This window comes from Phodopus roborovskii, unplaced genomic scaffold (assembly GCF_943737965.1).
Source record: "Phodopus roborovskii unplaced genomic scaffold, PHOROB, whole genome shotgun sequence".
Taxonomy (NCBI): Eukaryota; Metazoa; Chordata; class Mammalia; order Rodentia; family Cricetidae; genus Phodopus; species Phodopus roborovskii.
The window spans coordinates 26,489,310-26,507,747 of NW_026126482.1; the positions used below are offsets into that span (position 1 = coordinate 26,489,310).

The 18,438-nt window shown below is 39.9% G+C and overlaps 1 protein-coding gene across 3 annotated transcripts in view; it reads left to right on the forward strand.

Annotated features, from left to right (window-relative positions):
• The window catches only part of Eci2 (enoyl-CoA delta isomerase 2), a 47,794-nt gene that overhangs the window by 13,745 nt on the left and 15,611 nt on the right, over positions 1–18,438 (forward strand). The window contains exons 1-2 of one of the 3 annotated variants that reach the window (XM_051194446.1): positions 11,852–11,997; positions 12,686–12,848. In XM_051194446.1, coding sequence (XP_051050403.1) covers positions 11,954–11,997; positions 12,686–12,848 — 207 coding nt within the window. In that variant the 5' untranslated portion in view covers positions 11,852–11,953. Of the gene's footprint in view, positions 1–11,851; positions 11,998–12,037; positions 12,187–12,685; positions 12,849–18,438 lie in introns of those variants that run through there. The other 2 variants (XM_051194448.1, XM_051194447.1) reach the window with 2 other exon arrangements.

An 18,438-nucleotide genomic window follows, 5' to 3' on the forward strand; every position in this document is an offset into this window, starting at 1 on the left:
ATTACTCAAAATGCAATACAGGAGCAGTGGGTCAATTCATTGGAGAACAATGTTCCTCATTGGCTTTTCAATCCTCATGCTTGAGTGTGCAATTTTTTAGAGAGGTTCCTGCAAGCGTCCTAACCTAGCATCTGAGATGTCAAGACTTCTGGACCTAATTATTGACTTCTAAGACTTTTTTTCTAGAGACAGCCATTGTGGAAATGGGTGGACTACTACCTGTAAGCCACTCTAGTGAGATACATACATATTATTTTAGAGGAATAAGAATTCATCGGTTTTGTTCCTCTAGAGAAAGCCACTGACGTCATAACCTTACATATAGCTTTCTCAAACATCCTTAGTAATCTTTATCCCCTCTCTACCCTCCACTACCCCACCATCCCCATCCCATTGCAACCTTCCATGTGTTCATCCACTTTCTCGTATCACACATTTTTGAGGGTTGGAAAGTGAAGACAAATTTCTTACAGGGCATATCTTTCAATTTTTACACAATTAATTTTAGAACCTGGTTAAAATTTTTCCTAAAAACTGCAGAATTGCTGGCTGTGGTCACTAGGTGGCAGTACAAGGATTCGGTGATTTCTGGCTTGGACTTGGAATGGCTCCCTAATGTCTGCTTGCTGGTGGTGATTGTGGGGCTTTTCTTGGCTTCAGCTCCATCAAAGCATATGGCAGGCATTGCTGTCAAAATTAACCCAGAGTAGTGGAACTGATCTTACAGCCCACTGGTAACTGCATATGGGGGCAGGAATTTGTAAGAGGACAGAAGACAGAGGAGCAGGGGAGATGGTCAGACCCCAAGTGCAGTTGTTCCCCAAGGCAGCCTTTCCTTGGTGTTCTGGAAGGAGAGTTGGAAGGCTAGTGGCCCCTGTATGTTCTTTCAGCTCCAGTGACTCTGACCCTCAGGCATTAATTAAGATTCACTGCTTTCTATTCAGATGGCTGGCTATGCCAAGCTCCTTATTCCCAACATTTAAACTTCTGCCTCAAGAAGTCAGACCAAAATCATAGCCTTGTGTGTGAATCCTTAGAAATCCACAGGGAACATATACAAAATAGATACCAAAGTATGCTGACTCAAATTCCTTATAGAAAGCTGAACAGCTACCCCATCATCCTATCTACCTTAAATAGTCCATGCATAGGCTATAATACATAAAACAATGCCACTAAATACTCAGTAGATGCTATTTGTGAAGGATTTTGAAGAGAAAAATATGTGTATGTAAATACAGGTTCGACATTGAATTTGCAGTTTGATCTGTGGTTGTTTGGATCCACAGACATGGAACCATGAGATGGAAACAGCCTAGTTGGTCTTTATTTACCATACTTGGAAATGACTGCACTAATGGCCAACTGGGAATACTGCAGAGATGTTTCTGGCATGGGGAAAAATGAATAGCAGACCAGAAGACAACCAAAATCCCTTCTAGACCTAGGATGCCATTGCTTACAAACACTGCAATCGCAGTAATCCATTCCCACCCCTCCCAATGACCACCCATGGGGAGAAGTAGGTTCCACTAGAGCCACAGTTCACACCAGGCAGCCATGGGCTAGAGAAGCTGCTTCACCTGCTCCTTTCTCTGTTCCCTTCACTGCTCTGTGTTTCCTCGGGGACCTCTATCTCCACAGTGACTTTACAATTTATACATCAAGGACTGCCTTCTTGTCTTCCCTGAGAACTAGTCTGCCTGTGGAACATTCTTTCCCTAGGACCTTACACACAGTAGATATTCAGTTATTCCCTGATTGCCTGCCTCTGGTCCACTGTTTTTTTTCCCCTAGTTTTCTGAAGGCCTGTAGTTTTCAAGACCATCTCACAGTTCCTTGAGCTAGTTCTGGCTTTCTGCAGCTCACCTGAGTAACGGGATCAGTCCCTGGAGAAATCCTCCTTCCAGCAAAGTTGACACTTCATCTTGACCTTCTTAGACTGTGCTTGAACCAGCTCTTTCTGCTGTAACTCCAGTGTCTCAGGCTGCCACTGACACAGAAATAACATATCTTCCCAGTGAGAAACCACTCTGCTCACTGGGAGACTAATAAAGGAAAAACTCTAAACTAAAAAAGTGTGTAGCCAGCTGTGGCTAGTGCCTGAAGAAGAGCCTGGCTGAAACACAATTTGTTACTAACAATATCCACATACATGGTCATCCTGTAATCTCTTTAAGATCCTTGCCCCAGATTACACCTTGAACAATTTAAATAAAGACAAGGAGCCTGTAGATCGTGCCATTTGGGCAAATGATTTACAATGCAAAGACTGCCAAATTAGAATTATTTAAGTTCACCTGATGGGAGATGACATTCTATAAATATATTTCTCTTATTGGTTAATGAATAAAGTCCTGTTGACCAATAAGAAAGCAAGATAGGTGGGACTAGGAGACAAGGAGGATTCTCGGAGATGTAATAAAGAGGAATCAAGATGTAGGATGTGAGAGAAGAGGTCCAGACCCTTTCTCTGGTAAGATAAGACCACTTAGATTGATAGAAATGGGTTAATATTTAAGGCAGAGCTAGCCAATAAAAAGCTCTAGCCATTGGCCAACAGTTTTATAACTAATAGAGTCTCGGTGTGTTATTTTGGGACTGATGCAGCTCTAGGACCAGGCTCATAACATTCACTGGTGATGTTCTTTTCCCAAAGTGGTTACCCAGGTTCATCATGCTTATCTGGTAGAATTATGCTTGTCTTGCTAAAAAAGCCCAGGGGACTTGACAGTCCTTGAGCTGCCCTTTGCTCATCATTCCTCTCTGTCTACAACTGGATTCTAGGCATTCGGCTCAGTGGGTGTTTGCTTCTGCTTCCATCAGATACTGGGTGAAGACTCTAGGATGGTATGTATATAGGGTAGTTAACAATCTCATTATCTGGGAAAGGTGTTTAAGGTAGCCTCTCCATTATTGCTTAGATTCTTAGTTGGGGCCATCCTTGTAGATCTCTGGAAATTTCCCTAATGCCAGATTTCTCTTTAAACCTATAATGACTCCCACTATTATGGTATTTCTTTTCTTGGTCTCATCTATTTTTCCCCTGACTCAATCTTCCTGCTCCCTCATGTTCCCCTCCCCCCTTCTCTATCTCCTAACTCCCTCTCCCCTCCCCCCATGTGCCCAATTTGCTCAGGAGATCTTGTCCCTTTCCCCTTCTCTGGGGGACCATGTATGTCTCTCTTAGGGTCCTCCTTGTTTCCTAGCATTTCTGGCGGTGTGGATTGTAGGCTGGTAATCCTTTGCTCTATGTCTAAAATCCATATATGACAGTACATACTGTGTTTGTCTTTTTTGTGACTGTGTTACCTCACTAAGGATGGTTTCTTCTAGTTCTATCTCTTTGCCTGCGAATGTCAAGATTCCATTGTTTTTGTTGTTTTGTTTTTTTCTGCTGAGTAGTAATCCATTGTGTAAATGTACCACGTTTTCTCCATTCATTCTTTATTTGATGGACATTTAGGTTGCTTCCAGGTTCTGGCTATTACAAATAATGCTGCTATGAACATGTTGTACCTGGAATTGCCAGGTTCTGTGGTAGACTGATTCCCATTTTCCTGAGGAACCGCCATGCTGATCTCCAAAGTGGCTGTAAAGTTTGCCCTCCCACAAGCAATGGAGGAGTGTTCACCTTTCTCCACATCCTCTCCAGCATAAACTGTCTTTGGTGGTTTTTATCTTAGCCAGGAGTAAGATAGTATCTCAGAGTTGGTTTGATTTGCATTTCTCTGATGGCTAAAAATGTTTAGCACTCTCTTAAGTGTCTTTCAGCAATTTTAGATTCCTCTATTGAGACTTCTCTATTTAGTCCGTACCCCACTTTTTAATTGGATATTTGGTGTTTTGGTGACTAACTTCTTGAGTTCTTTGTATATTTTAGAAATCATCCCTCTGTCATATGTGGGGTAGGTGGATATTTTTTCCCATTCTGTGGGCTGCCGTTTTGTTTTGTTGACTATGTGCTTTGCCTTACAGAAGCTTTTCACTTTCAGGAGGTTGATCTTAGTGTCTGTGCTTCTGGAGTTATGTTCAGGAAGCAGTCACCTGTACAATTTTGTTCAAGGGTACCTCCCACTTTCTCATCTAAGAGGTTCAGTGTGGCTGGATCTATGTTGAGGTCTTTGATCCATTTGGACTTAAGTTTTATGCATGGCAATAGATATGGATTTATCTGCACTCGTCAACATGCCAGCATCCACTTATGCCAGCATCATTTGTTAAAAATTCTTCCTTTTTTCCATTGGACACTTTTAGCTTCTTTGTCAAAATCAAGTGTTAGTAGGTGTAAGAGTTAATACCAGGGTTTTCAATTTGGTCTACCTGTCTATTTCTGTGCCAATACCAAGCTGTTTTCATGACTATAGATCATGAAGTCAGGGATGGTGATGCTTTCTGAAGTCCCTTTATTGTACAGGGTTGTTTTGGTCATGGGTGTTTGTTTGTCCATATAATGTTGAGTATTGTTCTTTCAAGGTCTGTGAAGAATGTTGATGGGGATTGCATTGAATCTGTAGATTGCTTTTGGCATGATTGCAGTTTTTACCTTTTTAATCGTACCTATCCAAGGTCATAGGAAATTTTTCTGTTTTCTGATACCCTCTTTAATTTCTTTCTTGAAAGACTCAAAGTCTTTGCTATATAGGTCTTTCACTTGTTTGGTTAGTGTTACCCCAAGATATTTTATGTTGTTTGTGGTATTGTAAAGGGTGAAGTTTTTCTGATTTCTTTCTCAGATCCTTTGTCATCTGTATATAGTAGGGCTATTGAGTTAATCTTGTATCATGCTACTTTGCTGAAGGTGTTTATCAGATGTAGGAATTCCATGGTAGAGTTTTTTGGGTCACTATCATATCACCTGCAAATAATGAAAGTTTGACTTCTTCCTTTCCAATTTGTATCCCCTTGATCTCCTTTTGTTTTCTTATTGCTCTAGGTAGAACTTCAAGTACAATATTGAAGAGATATGGAGAGAGTGGACAGCCTTGTCTTGTTCCTGATTTTAGAGAAATCGCTTTAAATTTCTCTCCATTTAGTTTTATGTTTGCTATTGGTTTACTGAATATTGCTTTTATTATGTTTAGGTATGTTCCTATTACCCCTGATCTCTCCAAGACCTTTATCATGAAGGGGTGTTAGATTTTGTCAAAGGCTTTTTCAGCATCTGTTACAAGTAGGTTTTCCCCGGCATAGTCCCACAGCCTCGTCAGCCCCAAATAACATACAGACATGCTGTATTAGATATAAAGCTAATGGCCTGTTACTAGCATTTCTTATTGACTAGCTCTATCTTAAATATTAACCCATTTCCTTCAATCTAAGTATTTCCAAATAGACTTGGCTTATGGGAGAGAGAGGATCCGGAGTTGTTCTCCCTCAAGTCTCTACATGTTGAATCCTCCTACCTCTCCCTGAAATCACCTAGTCCTATTGGCCAACAGGGCTTTATTCACTAACCAATAAGAGAAACATATTTACAAAATGACATTTCCCATCAGGGAGACTTTTGATGACTGCTTCTTTTTTATTAGGGGTTATAGGTCTATTGAAATTGTTTATTTGTTCTTGATTTAATTTTTGTAAGTGATATCCAAAAGCTTTCCATTTCCTTTAAACTTTCAAATTTTGTGAAGTACAGGTTTTCAATGTATGACCTGAAGAGTCTCTGGATTTCCTCTATGTCTGTTGTTATGGTCCCTTTTCATTTCTTATTTTGTTAATTTGCACATTCTCTTTCTGCTTTTTGATTTGTTTGGATAAAGGTTTGTCTATTTTGTTGATTTTTCCCAAAGAACCAACTCTTTGTTACATTGACTCTACTTATTGTTTTCCTAGTTTCTACTTTATTGATTTTAGCCCTCAATTTGATTATTTCTGGGTGTCTACTCCTCCTGGGTGATTTTGCTTCTTTTTGTTCTAGAGTTTTCAGTTGTGATGTTAATTCTCTAGTGTGATGTACCAAAAATTAAAATTAATAAAAGTTTAAAAGCTTGGACCCTAAATCTATACAGATAAAGGAAACTTCTAATGGTACAGGAAAATTTAACTCCTTAAATCAGGAGTGCCATGCCTGTCACCTGAGGCCCCTCTCAGAGAAGGGGAGGTGACTGGACACCACTTACGTCAACATTCCTTCCTCTGTTAATTGCTGGTCCCCTGCCAGTTGTAAAGTTTTCTTGGCCCAGGGGATAACTGACAGACTGTGTGACTCTGTAACCCTGCAACCCTGTGCCCTGTCTTGTCTTACTCAAATATATTTTGCTTAAAATATATAGTTACTACTTTACTCTGTACTTTGTATGACCTTAAATAACCATGGAAACATTGAAATTTGTGGCCTTCATCCTGTGGTCTGCCTCTTTAAAAGCTTGCCTTCATGGCTTGTTGGCATTTCATTCTGCTGCCATGAACTGAGATCCAAGCTGGCCAGCTTGAACAATAAAGAGAAACCTTTGTGTTTGCATTGAAATTGTCTGGCTCCTTGGGTTCATCTGGGGCTCTGCAAACCTGGCGCAAAAGTGACTATTCTCCAGTTTCTTCATGTGTGCACTTAGTGCTATGAACTTTCCTCTTAGCACTGCTTTCAAGTGTCCCATAAGTTTGGGTATGTTGTGAATTCATCCTCATTGAATTCTGAGAAATCTTAAATTTCTTTCTTTATTTCTTCCTTGACCCTGGAATGGTGCAATTGCATATTGTTCAATTTCCATGAGTTTGTAGGGTTTCTGCAATTTGTGTTGTTGGTGAATTCTAACTTTAAAGCATGATGGTCTGATAAGATACATGGGGTTATTCGAACTTTTTGTACCTATTGAGGTTTGCTGTATGCCAAGTATGTAGTCGATTTTAGAGAAGTTTCCATTTGGCGCTGAGAAGAAAGTATATTCTTTTGTGTTTGGATGGAGTGTTCTATAAATGTCTGTTAAACCCCATTGGGTCATAACTTCTGCTAGTTCCTGTGTCTCTTTGTTAAGTTTCTGTCTGGTGGTCCTGCCTAATGTTGAGAGTGGTGTGCTGAAATCTCCCACTATAAGTGTGTGAGGTTTTATGTTTGATTCGAGTTTTAGTAATGTTTCTTTTATGAATGTGGGTGTCTTTGTGTTTGGGGGCATAGATTTTCAGAATTGAGACCTTGTGCTGATGGATTTCTCTTGTGAGGAATAAGAAATGACCTTTATCTCTGTTGATTGATTTTAGTTTAAAGTCTAATTTGTTAGATATTAGGATTGCTACACCTGCTTGTTTCTTCTGTCCATTTGTTTGGAAAATGTTTTCCCAACCCTTTACTCTGTGGTAACATCTGTCTTTGAAGTTGAGGTGTGTTTCATATATGCAGAAGGATAGGTTATGTCTACACATCAATTCTGTTTGCCTGTGTCTTTTTATAGGTGAGTTAAGGCCATTAATATTGAGAGATATTAATGACCATTGATTGTTCATTCTTGTTTGTTTTGGATTTTGTGGTGGTGGGTATTGTGTGTGGATTTCCCCCTTTTTCTTTTGGATGTTGGTAAAGCGGGATTATCTATTGCCTATGTCTTTGTGGGTGTACTTAACTTCCTTGGGTTGGAGTTTTCTTTCCAAAACTTTCTATAGGGCTGGATTAGTTGATAAGTATTGTTTCAATCTGGTTTTGTCATGGAATATCTTGCTTTATCCATCTATAGTTATTGAAAGCTTTGCTGGGTGTAGTAGTCTGGGCTGGCATCCATGGTCTCTTAGTGTTGGTAGAATATCTATCCAGGACCTTCTGGCCTTCAGAGTTTCTGTGAAGAAGTCAGGTGTAATTCTGAAAGGTTTGTCTTTATATGTTACTTGGCCTTTTTCCTTTGTTGTTATTAGTATTCTTTCTTTATTCTGTATGTTGGGTGTTTCGATTATTATGTGTCGAGGGGATTTGTGTGTGTGTGTGTGTGTGTGTGTGTGTGTGTGTGTGTGTGTGTGTTTGTGTGGTCTACTCTATTTGGTGTTCTGTAAGCTTCTTGTACATTCATTGTCTTTCTTTATGTTGGTAAAGTTTACTACTAATATTTTGTTGAATATTTTCCTGCACCTTTGAGGTGGGTTTCTTCACCTTCTTCTATACCTATTATTCTTAAATTTGGCCTTTTCATGGTGTCCCATATTTCCTGGATATTTTGTGTTAGGGATTTGTTGAACTTAAGATTTTTCTCTGGTTGATGAATCTATTTCTTCTAGTATATCTTCAATGCCTAAGATTCTCTCTTCCATCTCTTGTATTCTGTTCATTATTGCTTGCATCTTTAGTTCCTGATCATTTACCTAACTTTTGTATTTTCAGCCATTCCCTCAGACTGGTTTTGGTTTTGGTTTTTGTTGTTGTTGTTGTTGTTTTGTTTTGTTTTGTTTTTTGTTTGTTTGATTTTGTTTTTGTTTGTTTTGTTTTTTGTTGTTGTTTTTGTCTCTATTTCAGCTTTAAAGCCTTGTACTGTTTAAATTGCTGCTTGCAACTTTTGGTTTGTCTTTTCCTCCATTTCTTGTTTTTTTGTTTGTTTTTTCCTTCTGTTTCCTTAAGGGATTTTCTCATTACCTCCTTGAGGGTCTTTATCATAGTTATAAAGTTATTTTTAGGGTCATTCTCTTCTGCTTCATCTGTATGGAATGTTCAGGTCTTGCTGATGTGGAGTCCTTAGGCTCTGGTAGTATCATATTCATCATTCTGTTGTTGACTATGTTCTTATACTGTCATCTACCCATCCCTTCTTCCAATGCATACCAGTAGGGTCTGTTCCTCTCCTGGTGGGTTTTCTTTTGGTGGGTGCAACCAATATCCCAATGGTTCTCCTCTTCCAGTAAATGGAGGCAGTACTAGGACACTGGCAGAGTCTGGGTGGGGTGGTCCATTTTGACAGGTTGCCCAGTGCACAGTCCTCAAGAGGCTTCAAGAAGGGCATTGGAAGGCTGAACCCAGCTCCTTGTATCTTCCACAGAGGGCAAAGACCAGGGGACCTATGGGAATCTTCCTGACCTTCATCACTAAGTGGAACTTCTGAGGCATTCAGCCTCATGGGATGTGAAGCTGCTAGCCTCTCCAATGCACATTCAGCCATCTTGGACTACCCAGTGTGCACTGTGTCTGCCAATCTAATCAATCCCATTTGCACTATATATGCTTTCTATCAGTTCTATTTTCTATAGAACCCAAGTACAATATTGCATTCATTGACCTAAATTCATTTTACATAGATTGGTTTTGTTACCATTAACATAATGGGCGATTTGAATTTTGATACAAAATTTACATTTTCTGAAAAAAAGATTGCCTCCCCAAAGCACCTCATGTATTCATTGAAATTCTGGTTATTGACTTTTTTTCACTCATAAGAATAATCAACCAAGAGATAAATCATTGTGGTTATGGGTTTGAGCTCCCAGATCAATAGAGTCACTAATTCTGAGATCTTGAATCTAAGACCTTGAAATCTACTCAGACTCTAGGCTTCAATTTCATGTCAGTAAAACAACAACAAAAAAAAATGTACTCTGGAAAACCGTGGCTCATTGATGATGCTGAGCTAAACTTATTGAACGTCAACATCATCCAATGGTTGCTGATGTTGTTACATAGAAAAGAAGTGGGCTCACACTACAAGATCCTTGCTGTGTGGCTTCCCGGAACTAATATGGATGGAAACACACTGTCTTTCTCTGTATAGCAGGAGGAGTAGAGACCTAAGTTCACAGCCAACTCATCAAAGCCTCAACTTTACTCCAGTGTCCTTTGCTAAGACCTGGCACCCAAGAGATGATCAATACCTACTTTCTGGAGGTGCAATTGACAACAAATGAATGAATGTTGCCAACATGCCAGCCTTGTCATTGCTGCCAACACCTGCTTAAAGCAGGTGCCTGTGGCAGATGAATAGCAGATAAATCATCTTTCATGAATCATGTTAATGAGTTATTTGTCCTATTGGCCTATGATTGATACTAACACTTTAATACATTAATTCCACCTACCTCCCATGACATCTCAGTGTATCATGTCATTTGATTTATGAAGATTACCTTCACTAATAATTGGGCTTAGGATCTTGAGGGATATAAAATGAGTGCTAATTTTTTCTCTCACAAAACTCTACAGGTGCTTAGAATTTTAAAAAAGGATTTAACCAAGAATATAATCAGTAATAGAGTATGGCACTGACTGAATGGGACTTGTGAATTTTTATCAGTGAACCCACTATTTTAATATGATTTAAGTTATTTATCACAACTGAAGAAGAATCTGTTGGTGGAGAGAACTCATAACTCAGCTGAGAATCTGAGCCACCTCTCAGAACTGCCCAATCCAGGTTTAGATAATGCAAGAAAGGGAGTCCTGATGAAGGCAAGAAAATTGAGGGGTCACATGCACAAGACCAAACCTGTGTGGCACAAAATCAAACTAATTGGATTCAATAATATGAAGTAGCCATTGCCATCATCCTGCATGTAGTGTAAGTAGGCATATTAAACTGGAAAGATAGATACAAGCTGTTGCCCAAGAAATTATTTTCAAATGGAAAACTGAGAATTAAAAGAAAAGAGAGTATCTCAAATTTTAAAAGGCATAAAACAGGAACCACAGCAAATAGAGAAAATAACAGGTGTCAGTAAACTTGAAAATAGGTCAGCAGAAATTAGCTAAACTGAAAAAAAAATCAAAATTACTTTAAAAATTTTAAAACAGCTACATGAACTTGGGGTGGGCATCTCTTCATTACTGTATGTACAGAGTAAGAGATAAGGGCTTTGGACTGAGACAGACAAATACTTAAACAACTCCTGACTACAACATTCTCAAATAGGATGAAAATTATAACTTCACACATTTAAGAAGCTCATCAAACTCCTAACAAGATCAGTTCTATGAACATATGCTTACATTCATCAAGGCCAAACTGCTAAAGGACAAAGACAAAGAAAAAAATCATGGCTGTGATATATGTTACCTCAGCACTTGGGAGGCAGAGGCAGGAAGATGGCAAGATACCAACGAGCCTGGGTGACAGATTCTGGTTTTACCTTTTTTGTTTAATTTTACCTATTTGTTAATTTATGTGTGTTGATTATGTGTGGTTGATGTTGCATCTATGTATATATGTATACCACCTGTGTGTTTGGTGCCTGCACAGGTCAGAAGATGGGCTCTGTTCCCCTGGACCTGGAGCTATGAATGGCTATGAGTCACTTTGTAGGTTCAGGGAAAGCAAACCCGGGTCCTCTGCACGAGCAACAAATGTTCTCAAACAGCTGAGTCAACTCTCTAGCTCCACCAATTAGCTTATATATGGCTCTCTAGTATTCTTAGCACAGCATTCAAACTCCTTAGTATGGACTCATGCTCAAATAGAGTGCTACCCAACTCACAGTGGTTCCCTTTCCTTGAAAACTGCCCCAAACGCAACCCAATCTCCAGTCCAACACTGTGTTTACAAGACATGGTCTATGCTCCAAGTAATCTTAAAATACCTTCAGGGGCAAATCTCTACATTAATGCAGTTTATGCAATGCCCTTCCACATTCAGCTTAAACTTTATTGTGCAAGAAAAGCATGCCAGGGCATTCTTATCCATTTAATCTTGTAAACAAGTGTTCTATGACCTAAAAGTGAGTGTGCTGGGGAATGTGCTGAAAACGGTCCTAGAGCACTGCTTCCAGCCCTCTTTGCCATGCCCTCTGCACATAGTTGGACCCGGTTCAGTAATTCTGGACTCCTCCCCCGAAACCCGCCCATTCTCAACCCTAAAGGAGTGGCCAGCTACCCAGGGCTCACATCCTAGCTCTGCTCAGCCCTCCTTATTGTGCAGGGCTCCTCTCACCGCCCGAGCTCACACCCTGGCTCCGCCTACGCCCTGAGCTCCGGTCTGGCTCCGCCCCTTCCTGGTCACCCACAGCATTTTTAGCTGGGCCTAAGGCTTAGTGCTCATTTTGTCCTGAGCATCTAGCTATGGCGGCAGTGACCTGGAGACAGGCGCGGTGCTGGTGTCCGAGGTAAGCTTGCAGCTTCTGCTGTCTGGCCCAAACTTGCCAGCGGGGTTTTGTCGCCCGCCCTTCCGCCGAGCCGCCCGCACTGTCACCTGGTCTGGCTAGGAGGACAGCAAGATACTCCTTTGGCGGTTTGCCAGCGAGAGAACTCCTAAGAGTGACCTCGAATGTCCTTTCTCTGCTGAATCCGGAAGGGTAAGAATGGATTCGCTCTGACCACTTCTGCCCACAAGGGAAAATTGGAAACTCTAGCCCTAGCAGCGCCCATGCCTGCAGGCCCTGCCCGGAACTTCCTAGGGCGCTCAGTGCCTTGGCTAATGCGACTCTGTGCCCAGCATTGCTAGTTAGCTAAGCGACACACACTTTATTAGCAGCGTGGGATTCAAACAATCCGTTCGCTATGTGGAGACAAATGGCTTAATAGAGTGACCCATGTGGAACAGCACAAAGAACCCGTGCATCAGAAGCAAAGTCTGGAACCTGGTGCTTGCAGTAAAGCAGTGGCATGGGTGACTTTCTCAACAGGCAAAACCTACACTTCATTTGAATAAGTTTGTACCAGTCTGCGGGAAGTTGCGTACTTAGAGAAAATATTGCAGATAAGCAGTCATTTTGATTAATATGGGTTGGAACCAATCAGCAATTCTGCTGTGGGAGTGAAGGGCTAGGAACAAACAGAAACCACTGTTTGTAGTCTTCTGCAGGTCTTTAGGTTCCCAGTGGCTCAGGTGCACTTGGGCAGACCAACGATGAGAGCCAGTCAGCAAGACTTTGAAAATGCAATGAACCAAGTGAAACTCTTGAAGCAGGACCCAGGAAACCAAGTGAAGCTGAAACTCTACGCACTGTATAAGCAGGTAATAGCCCGAATCTGATGTTATTGAAACACATTCTGAGCAAGTGATTCCTCAAGTCCATTTGTTGCTAACAGGCAGCATGAATGGTTGGGCTGCATGGCTGACACCCCTTTGGGGTATGTGATGCAGGCTTTATTGTGTTTCCTTTTAATGTTGGGTCTTGATACACTATCAAAGCACAGAGTAGCCTGGCCTCTCTGCTTCTGTCCAGAATAAAGAGATTTGAAAAATATGATACTCACATTTATGTCTGGCCCATGCTTTTGCGCCTTTCCTGATTAGAGTAACTCACTGAAAAGGTGTTTCAAGGCAAGTGGGGAAATTTGTGTATTGACTGAGTTATACCAGCATTATTTAGTGGTGTCCTGGATATTTTTCTTTTTTAATATAATTTTTACCATTTAAATTAGAAACAAGCTTATTTTACACATAAATCCCATTTCCGCATCGTCCTGCCCTCTCCTTTTCCTCCCCACCAACTCCCATTCCATCTCCTTTCTACTCCCCAGGGAGCAGACTTCCATGAGGAGTCTTCAAGTCTGTCATATCATTTGGAGCAGGGCCCAAGCCCTCCCCCATGTGTCTAGGCTGAGGGAGTGTCCCTCTATGTGGAATGGGCTCCCAGAGTCCATTCAGAAACTAGTGATAAATACTGATCCAGTACAAGAGGCCCCATAGATTTCCCAGTCCTCCCCACTAACACCACATTCAGGGAATCTGGGTCAGTCCTATTCTGGCTTCCCAGCAATGAGACTGGATTCCATGAGCTCCCCCTTATTCAGGTCAGCTGTTTCTGTGGGTTTCTCCAGCCTGGTCTTGACCCCTTTTCTCATCGCTCCTCTCTGTCTGCAACTTGATTCCAAGAGTTCAGTTCAGTGTTTAGCTGTGGGTATCTGCCTCTGCTTCCATCAGCTACTAGATGAAGGCTCTAGCATGGCATGTAAGGTAGTTATCAATCTTATTATCTGGGAAGGGCATCTAAGGTAGCCTCTCCACTATTGCTTAGATTCTTAGTTGGAGGTCATCCTTGTAGGTCTGTGGACATTTCCCTAGGCCAGATATCTCTTAAAACTTATACTGGTTTCCTCTATTATGGTGTCTCTTTTCTTAGTCTCCTCTATTATTCCCTTGACTCAATCTTTTTGCTCCCTCATGTCCCCCTCTCCCTGTCTCTTTCTCCTAACTTCCTCTCCCCTCCCCAGATGCTCCCAATTTGTTCAGCAGATCTTGTTCCTTTCCCTTTTTCCAGGGGATCATATGTGTCTCTCTGAGGGTCCTCCTTGTTTCCTAGCTTTTCTAGTGGTGTGGATTGTAGACTGCTAATCCTTTGCTCTATGTCTAAAATCCATATATATGAGTGATTACGTGCTGTGTTTTTTTTTTGTGACTGCATTACCTCACTCAAGATGGTTTCTTGTTACATCCATTTGCCTGCAAATTTTAAGATTCCATTTTTTTTTTCTGCTGAGTAGTAATCCATTGTATAAATGTACCACATTTTCTCCATCCATTCTTCACTTGAGGGGAATATAGGTTGCTTCCAGGTTCTGGCTATTACAAGTATTGCTGCTGGGAACATAGTTGAACAGATGTCCTTGATGTATGAATGTGCATCTTTTGGGTATATGCCAAAGAGTGGAATTGCTGGATCTTGAGGTAGACTAATACCCACTTTCCTGAAGAATTGCCATACTGATTTCCAAGTGGCTGTACGAGTTTGCCCTCCCACCAGCAGTGGAGGAGTGTACACAACCCTTTCTCCACATTATCTCCAGCATAAACTGTCTTTGGTGTCATTGATTTTAGCCATTCTGACAGGAGTAAGATAGTATCTCAGAGTTGTTTTGATTGGCACTTCCCTAATGGCTAAGGATGTTGAGCACTTTCTTAAGGGAGTGTCTTTCAGCCATTGTAGATTCCTCTATTGAGAATTCTCTATTTAGTTCTGTACCCCACTTTTTAATTGGATTATTTGGTGTTTTGATAACTAGCTTTTTGAGTCCTTTGTGCATTTTGGAAATCATCCCTCTGTCAGATGTGGGATTGGTGAATATCTTTTGCCATTCTGTGGGCTGCCGTTTTGTCTTGTTGACTGTGTGCTTTGCCTTACAGAAGCTTTTCAGTTTCAAGAGGTCCCATTTATTGATTGTCGATCTTAGTGTCTGCTATTGGAGTTATGTTCAAGAAGCATTCTCCTGTACCAATTCGTTCAAGGGTACCTCCCACTTCCTCTTCTAAGAGGTTCAGTGTATCTGGGTTTATGTTGAGGTCTTTGATCCATTTGGACTTGTTTTGTGCATGGCAATAGATATGGATCTATCTGCAGTCTTCTACACGTCAGGATCCACTTATGCCAGCACCATTTGTTGAGATGCTTTCTTTTGTATAATTTTAGTTTCCTTGTAAAAAAAAAAAAATCAGGTGTTTGTAAGTATGCGGTTAATTTCAGGGTTTTCAATTCTATTCCATTGGTCTTCCTGTCTATTTTTGTGCCAATATCAAGCTGTCTTCATGACTACAATAGAGCTTGAAGTCAGGGATGGTGATGCCTTCTGAAGTTCCTTTATTGTACGGTATCCTGGGTCTTTTTTTATTTTATTTTCTGTTTTCATATGAAGTTGAGTGTTGTTCTTTCAAGGTCTGTGAAGAGTTGTGCTGGAATTTTGATGGGGATTGCATTGAATCTGTAGATTGCTTTTGGCAAGACTGCCATTTTTACTATGTTGATCCTACTTATCCAAGAGCATAGGAGATCTTTCCATTTTCTGGTATCTTCTTTAATTTCTTTCTTTAAAGACTCAATAGCATATCATCTGCAAATAGTGAGAGTTTGACTTCTTTCTTTCCAATTTGTATCTCTTTGATATTCTTTTGTTTTATTATTGCTATAGCTAGAACTTCAAGTCTTGTTCCTCATTTTAGAAGAATCACATTGAGTTTCTTTTCATTTAGTTTGATGTTGGCTGTTGGTTTGCTGTATATTGCTTTTATTATGTTTAGGTATGTTCCTGTCATCCCTGATCTCTCCAAGACCTTAATCATGAAGGGGTGTTGGATTTTGTCAAAGGTATTTTCAGCATCTAGTGAAATTACCATGTGGTTTTTCTTTTTAAGTTTGTTTATGTGGTGGATTACATTGATAGATTTTCATATATTTAACCATCCCTGCATCCCTGGGATGAAGCCTACTTGGTCATGGTGGATGATTTCTCTGATGTATTCTTGTATTTAATTTGCAAGTATTTTATTGAATATTTTTGCATCAATGTTCATGCAGGATATTGGCTTGTAGTTCTCTTTCTTAGTTGTGTCTTTGTCTGCCTTGGGTACTAAAGTAATTGTAGCCTTGTGAAAAGAGTTTGATGAACCTCTGCTTCTATTGTGTGGAACAATTTGAGGAGTATTGGTATTAGCTCTTCTTTGAATTTCTGGTAGAAATCGGCACTGAATCCACCTGGTCCTGGGCTTTTTTTTTTTTTGGTTGGGAGACTATTTAAATTGCTTATCTAGTCTTGATTTAATTTTGGTAAGTGGTATCTATCCAGAAAACTGTCTATGTCCGTTGAATTTTTAAATTTTATGAAATTCAGGTTTTCAAAGTATGACCTGAAGATTCTATGAAATTCCTCAGTGTCTGTTGTTATCTTCCCTTTTTTATTTCTGATCTTGTTAATTTGCATGTTCTTTCCCTGCCCTTTGCATAGTTTGGATAAAGCTTTGTCTATCTTGTTAATTTTCTAGAAGAACTAACTCTTTGTTACATTGATTCTTTGTATTGTTTTCCCAGTTTCTACTTTATTGATTTTAGCCCTCAATTTGATTATTTCTGGGTGTCTACTCCTCCTGGGTGATTTTGCTTCTTATTGTTCTAGAGCTTTCAGTTATGCTGTTAGTTCTCTGATGTGACTATTCTCCAGTTTCTTCATGTGTGCACTTAGTGCTATGAACTTTCCTCTAGACATTGCTTTCAAAATATCCCATCAGTTTGGGTATTTTGTGCATTCCTTCTCTTTGAATTCTAGAAGTCTTTACTTTCTTTCTTTATGTCTTCCTTGACCCTGGAATAGTGCAATTGCACGTTGTTCAATTTTCATGAGTTTGTAGAGTTTCTGCAATTTGTGTTGTTGAATTCTAAATTTAAAGCATGGTCTGATAAGATACAGGGGGTTATTCCAAAGTTTTTGTACTTAATGAGGTTTGCTGTATTGCCGAGTATGTGGTCGATTATAGAAAAGGTTCTGTGTGGCATTGAGAAGAAGATATATTCTCTTTTGTTTGGATGGAATATTCTATAAATGGCTGTTAAACCCAATTGGGTCATAACTTCTGTTAGTCCCTTGTTTCTTTGTTAAGTTTCTGTCTGGTGGTCCTGTCTAGTGTTAAGAGTGGGGTGTTGAAATCTCCCACACTAAGTGTGTGAGGTTTTATATGTGATTTGAGTTTTAGTAATGTTTCTTTTATGAAGGTCGGTGCCTTCGTGTTTGAGGCATAGATGTTCAGAATTGAGACTTCATCTTGTTGGATTTCTCTTGTGATGAATAACAAATGCCCTTTTCATCTCTTTTGATTGATTTTGGTTTAAAGTCTAATTCGTTAGATATTAGAATTGCAATACCCACTTGTTTCTTGGAAAATCTTTCCCCAACCCTTAACCCTGTCTTTGAAGTGTTTCTTGTATATGCAGCAGAAGGATGGAATCTGTCTTCGTATCCATTCTGTTAACCTGTGTCTTTTTATAGGTAAGTTAAGGCCATTAATATTGAGGGGTATTAATGGCCATTGATTGTTCATTCTTGTTTGTTTTTGGATTTGTTATTGGTGGTGGTATTATGTGTGGATTTCCCCCCATTTTTCTTATGGCTGTTGGTAAAGTGGTATTATCTACTGCCTACATTTTTTGTGGGTGTACTTAACTTTCTTGGGTTGGAGTTTTCTTTCCAGAACTTTCTATAGGGCTGGATTAGTTGATAAGTTTTGTCATGGAATATCTTGCTTTATCCATCTATAGTTATTGAAAGCTTTGCTGGGTGTGGTAGTCTGGGCTGGTGTTTATGGTCTCTTAGTGTTGGTAGAATATCTATCCAGGACCTTCTGGCCTTCAGAGTTTCTGTGGAGAAGTCAGGTATAATTCTGAAAGGTTTGCCTTTATATGTTACTTGGCCTTTTTCCTTTGTTGTTATTAATATTCTTTCTTTATTCTGTATGATAAGTGTTTTGATTATTATGTGGCAAGGGGACTTTTTTTGGAGTCCACTCTATTTGGTGTTCTGTAAGCTTATACTTTCATTGGCATGTCCTTCTTCAGATTGGGAAATTTTCTTCTGTGATTTTGTTGAATATATTTTATGCACCTTTGAGTTGAGTTTCTTCCTCTTCTTTTATACCTATTATTCTTAGATTTGGCCTTTTCACAGTGTTCCATATTTCCTGGATGTTTTGTGTTAGGGATTTGTTATACTTAAGATTTTTTTGGTCTATGTATCTATTTCTACTAGTATATCTTCAATGCCTGAGATTTTCTCTTCCATCTCTTGTATTCTATCGGTTATGCTTGCATCTGTACTTCCTGATTGTTTACCCTGCTTTTCTA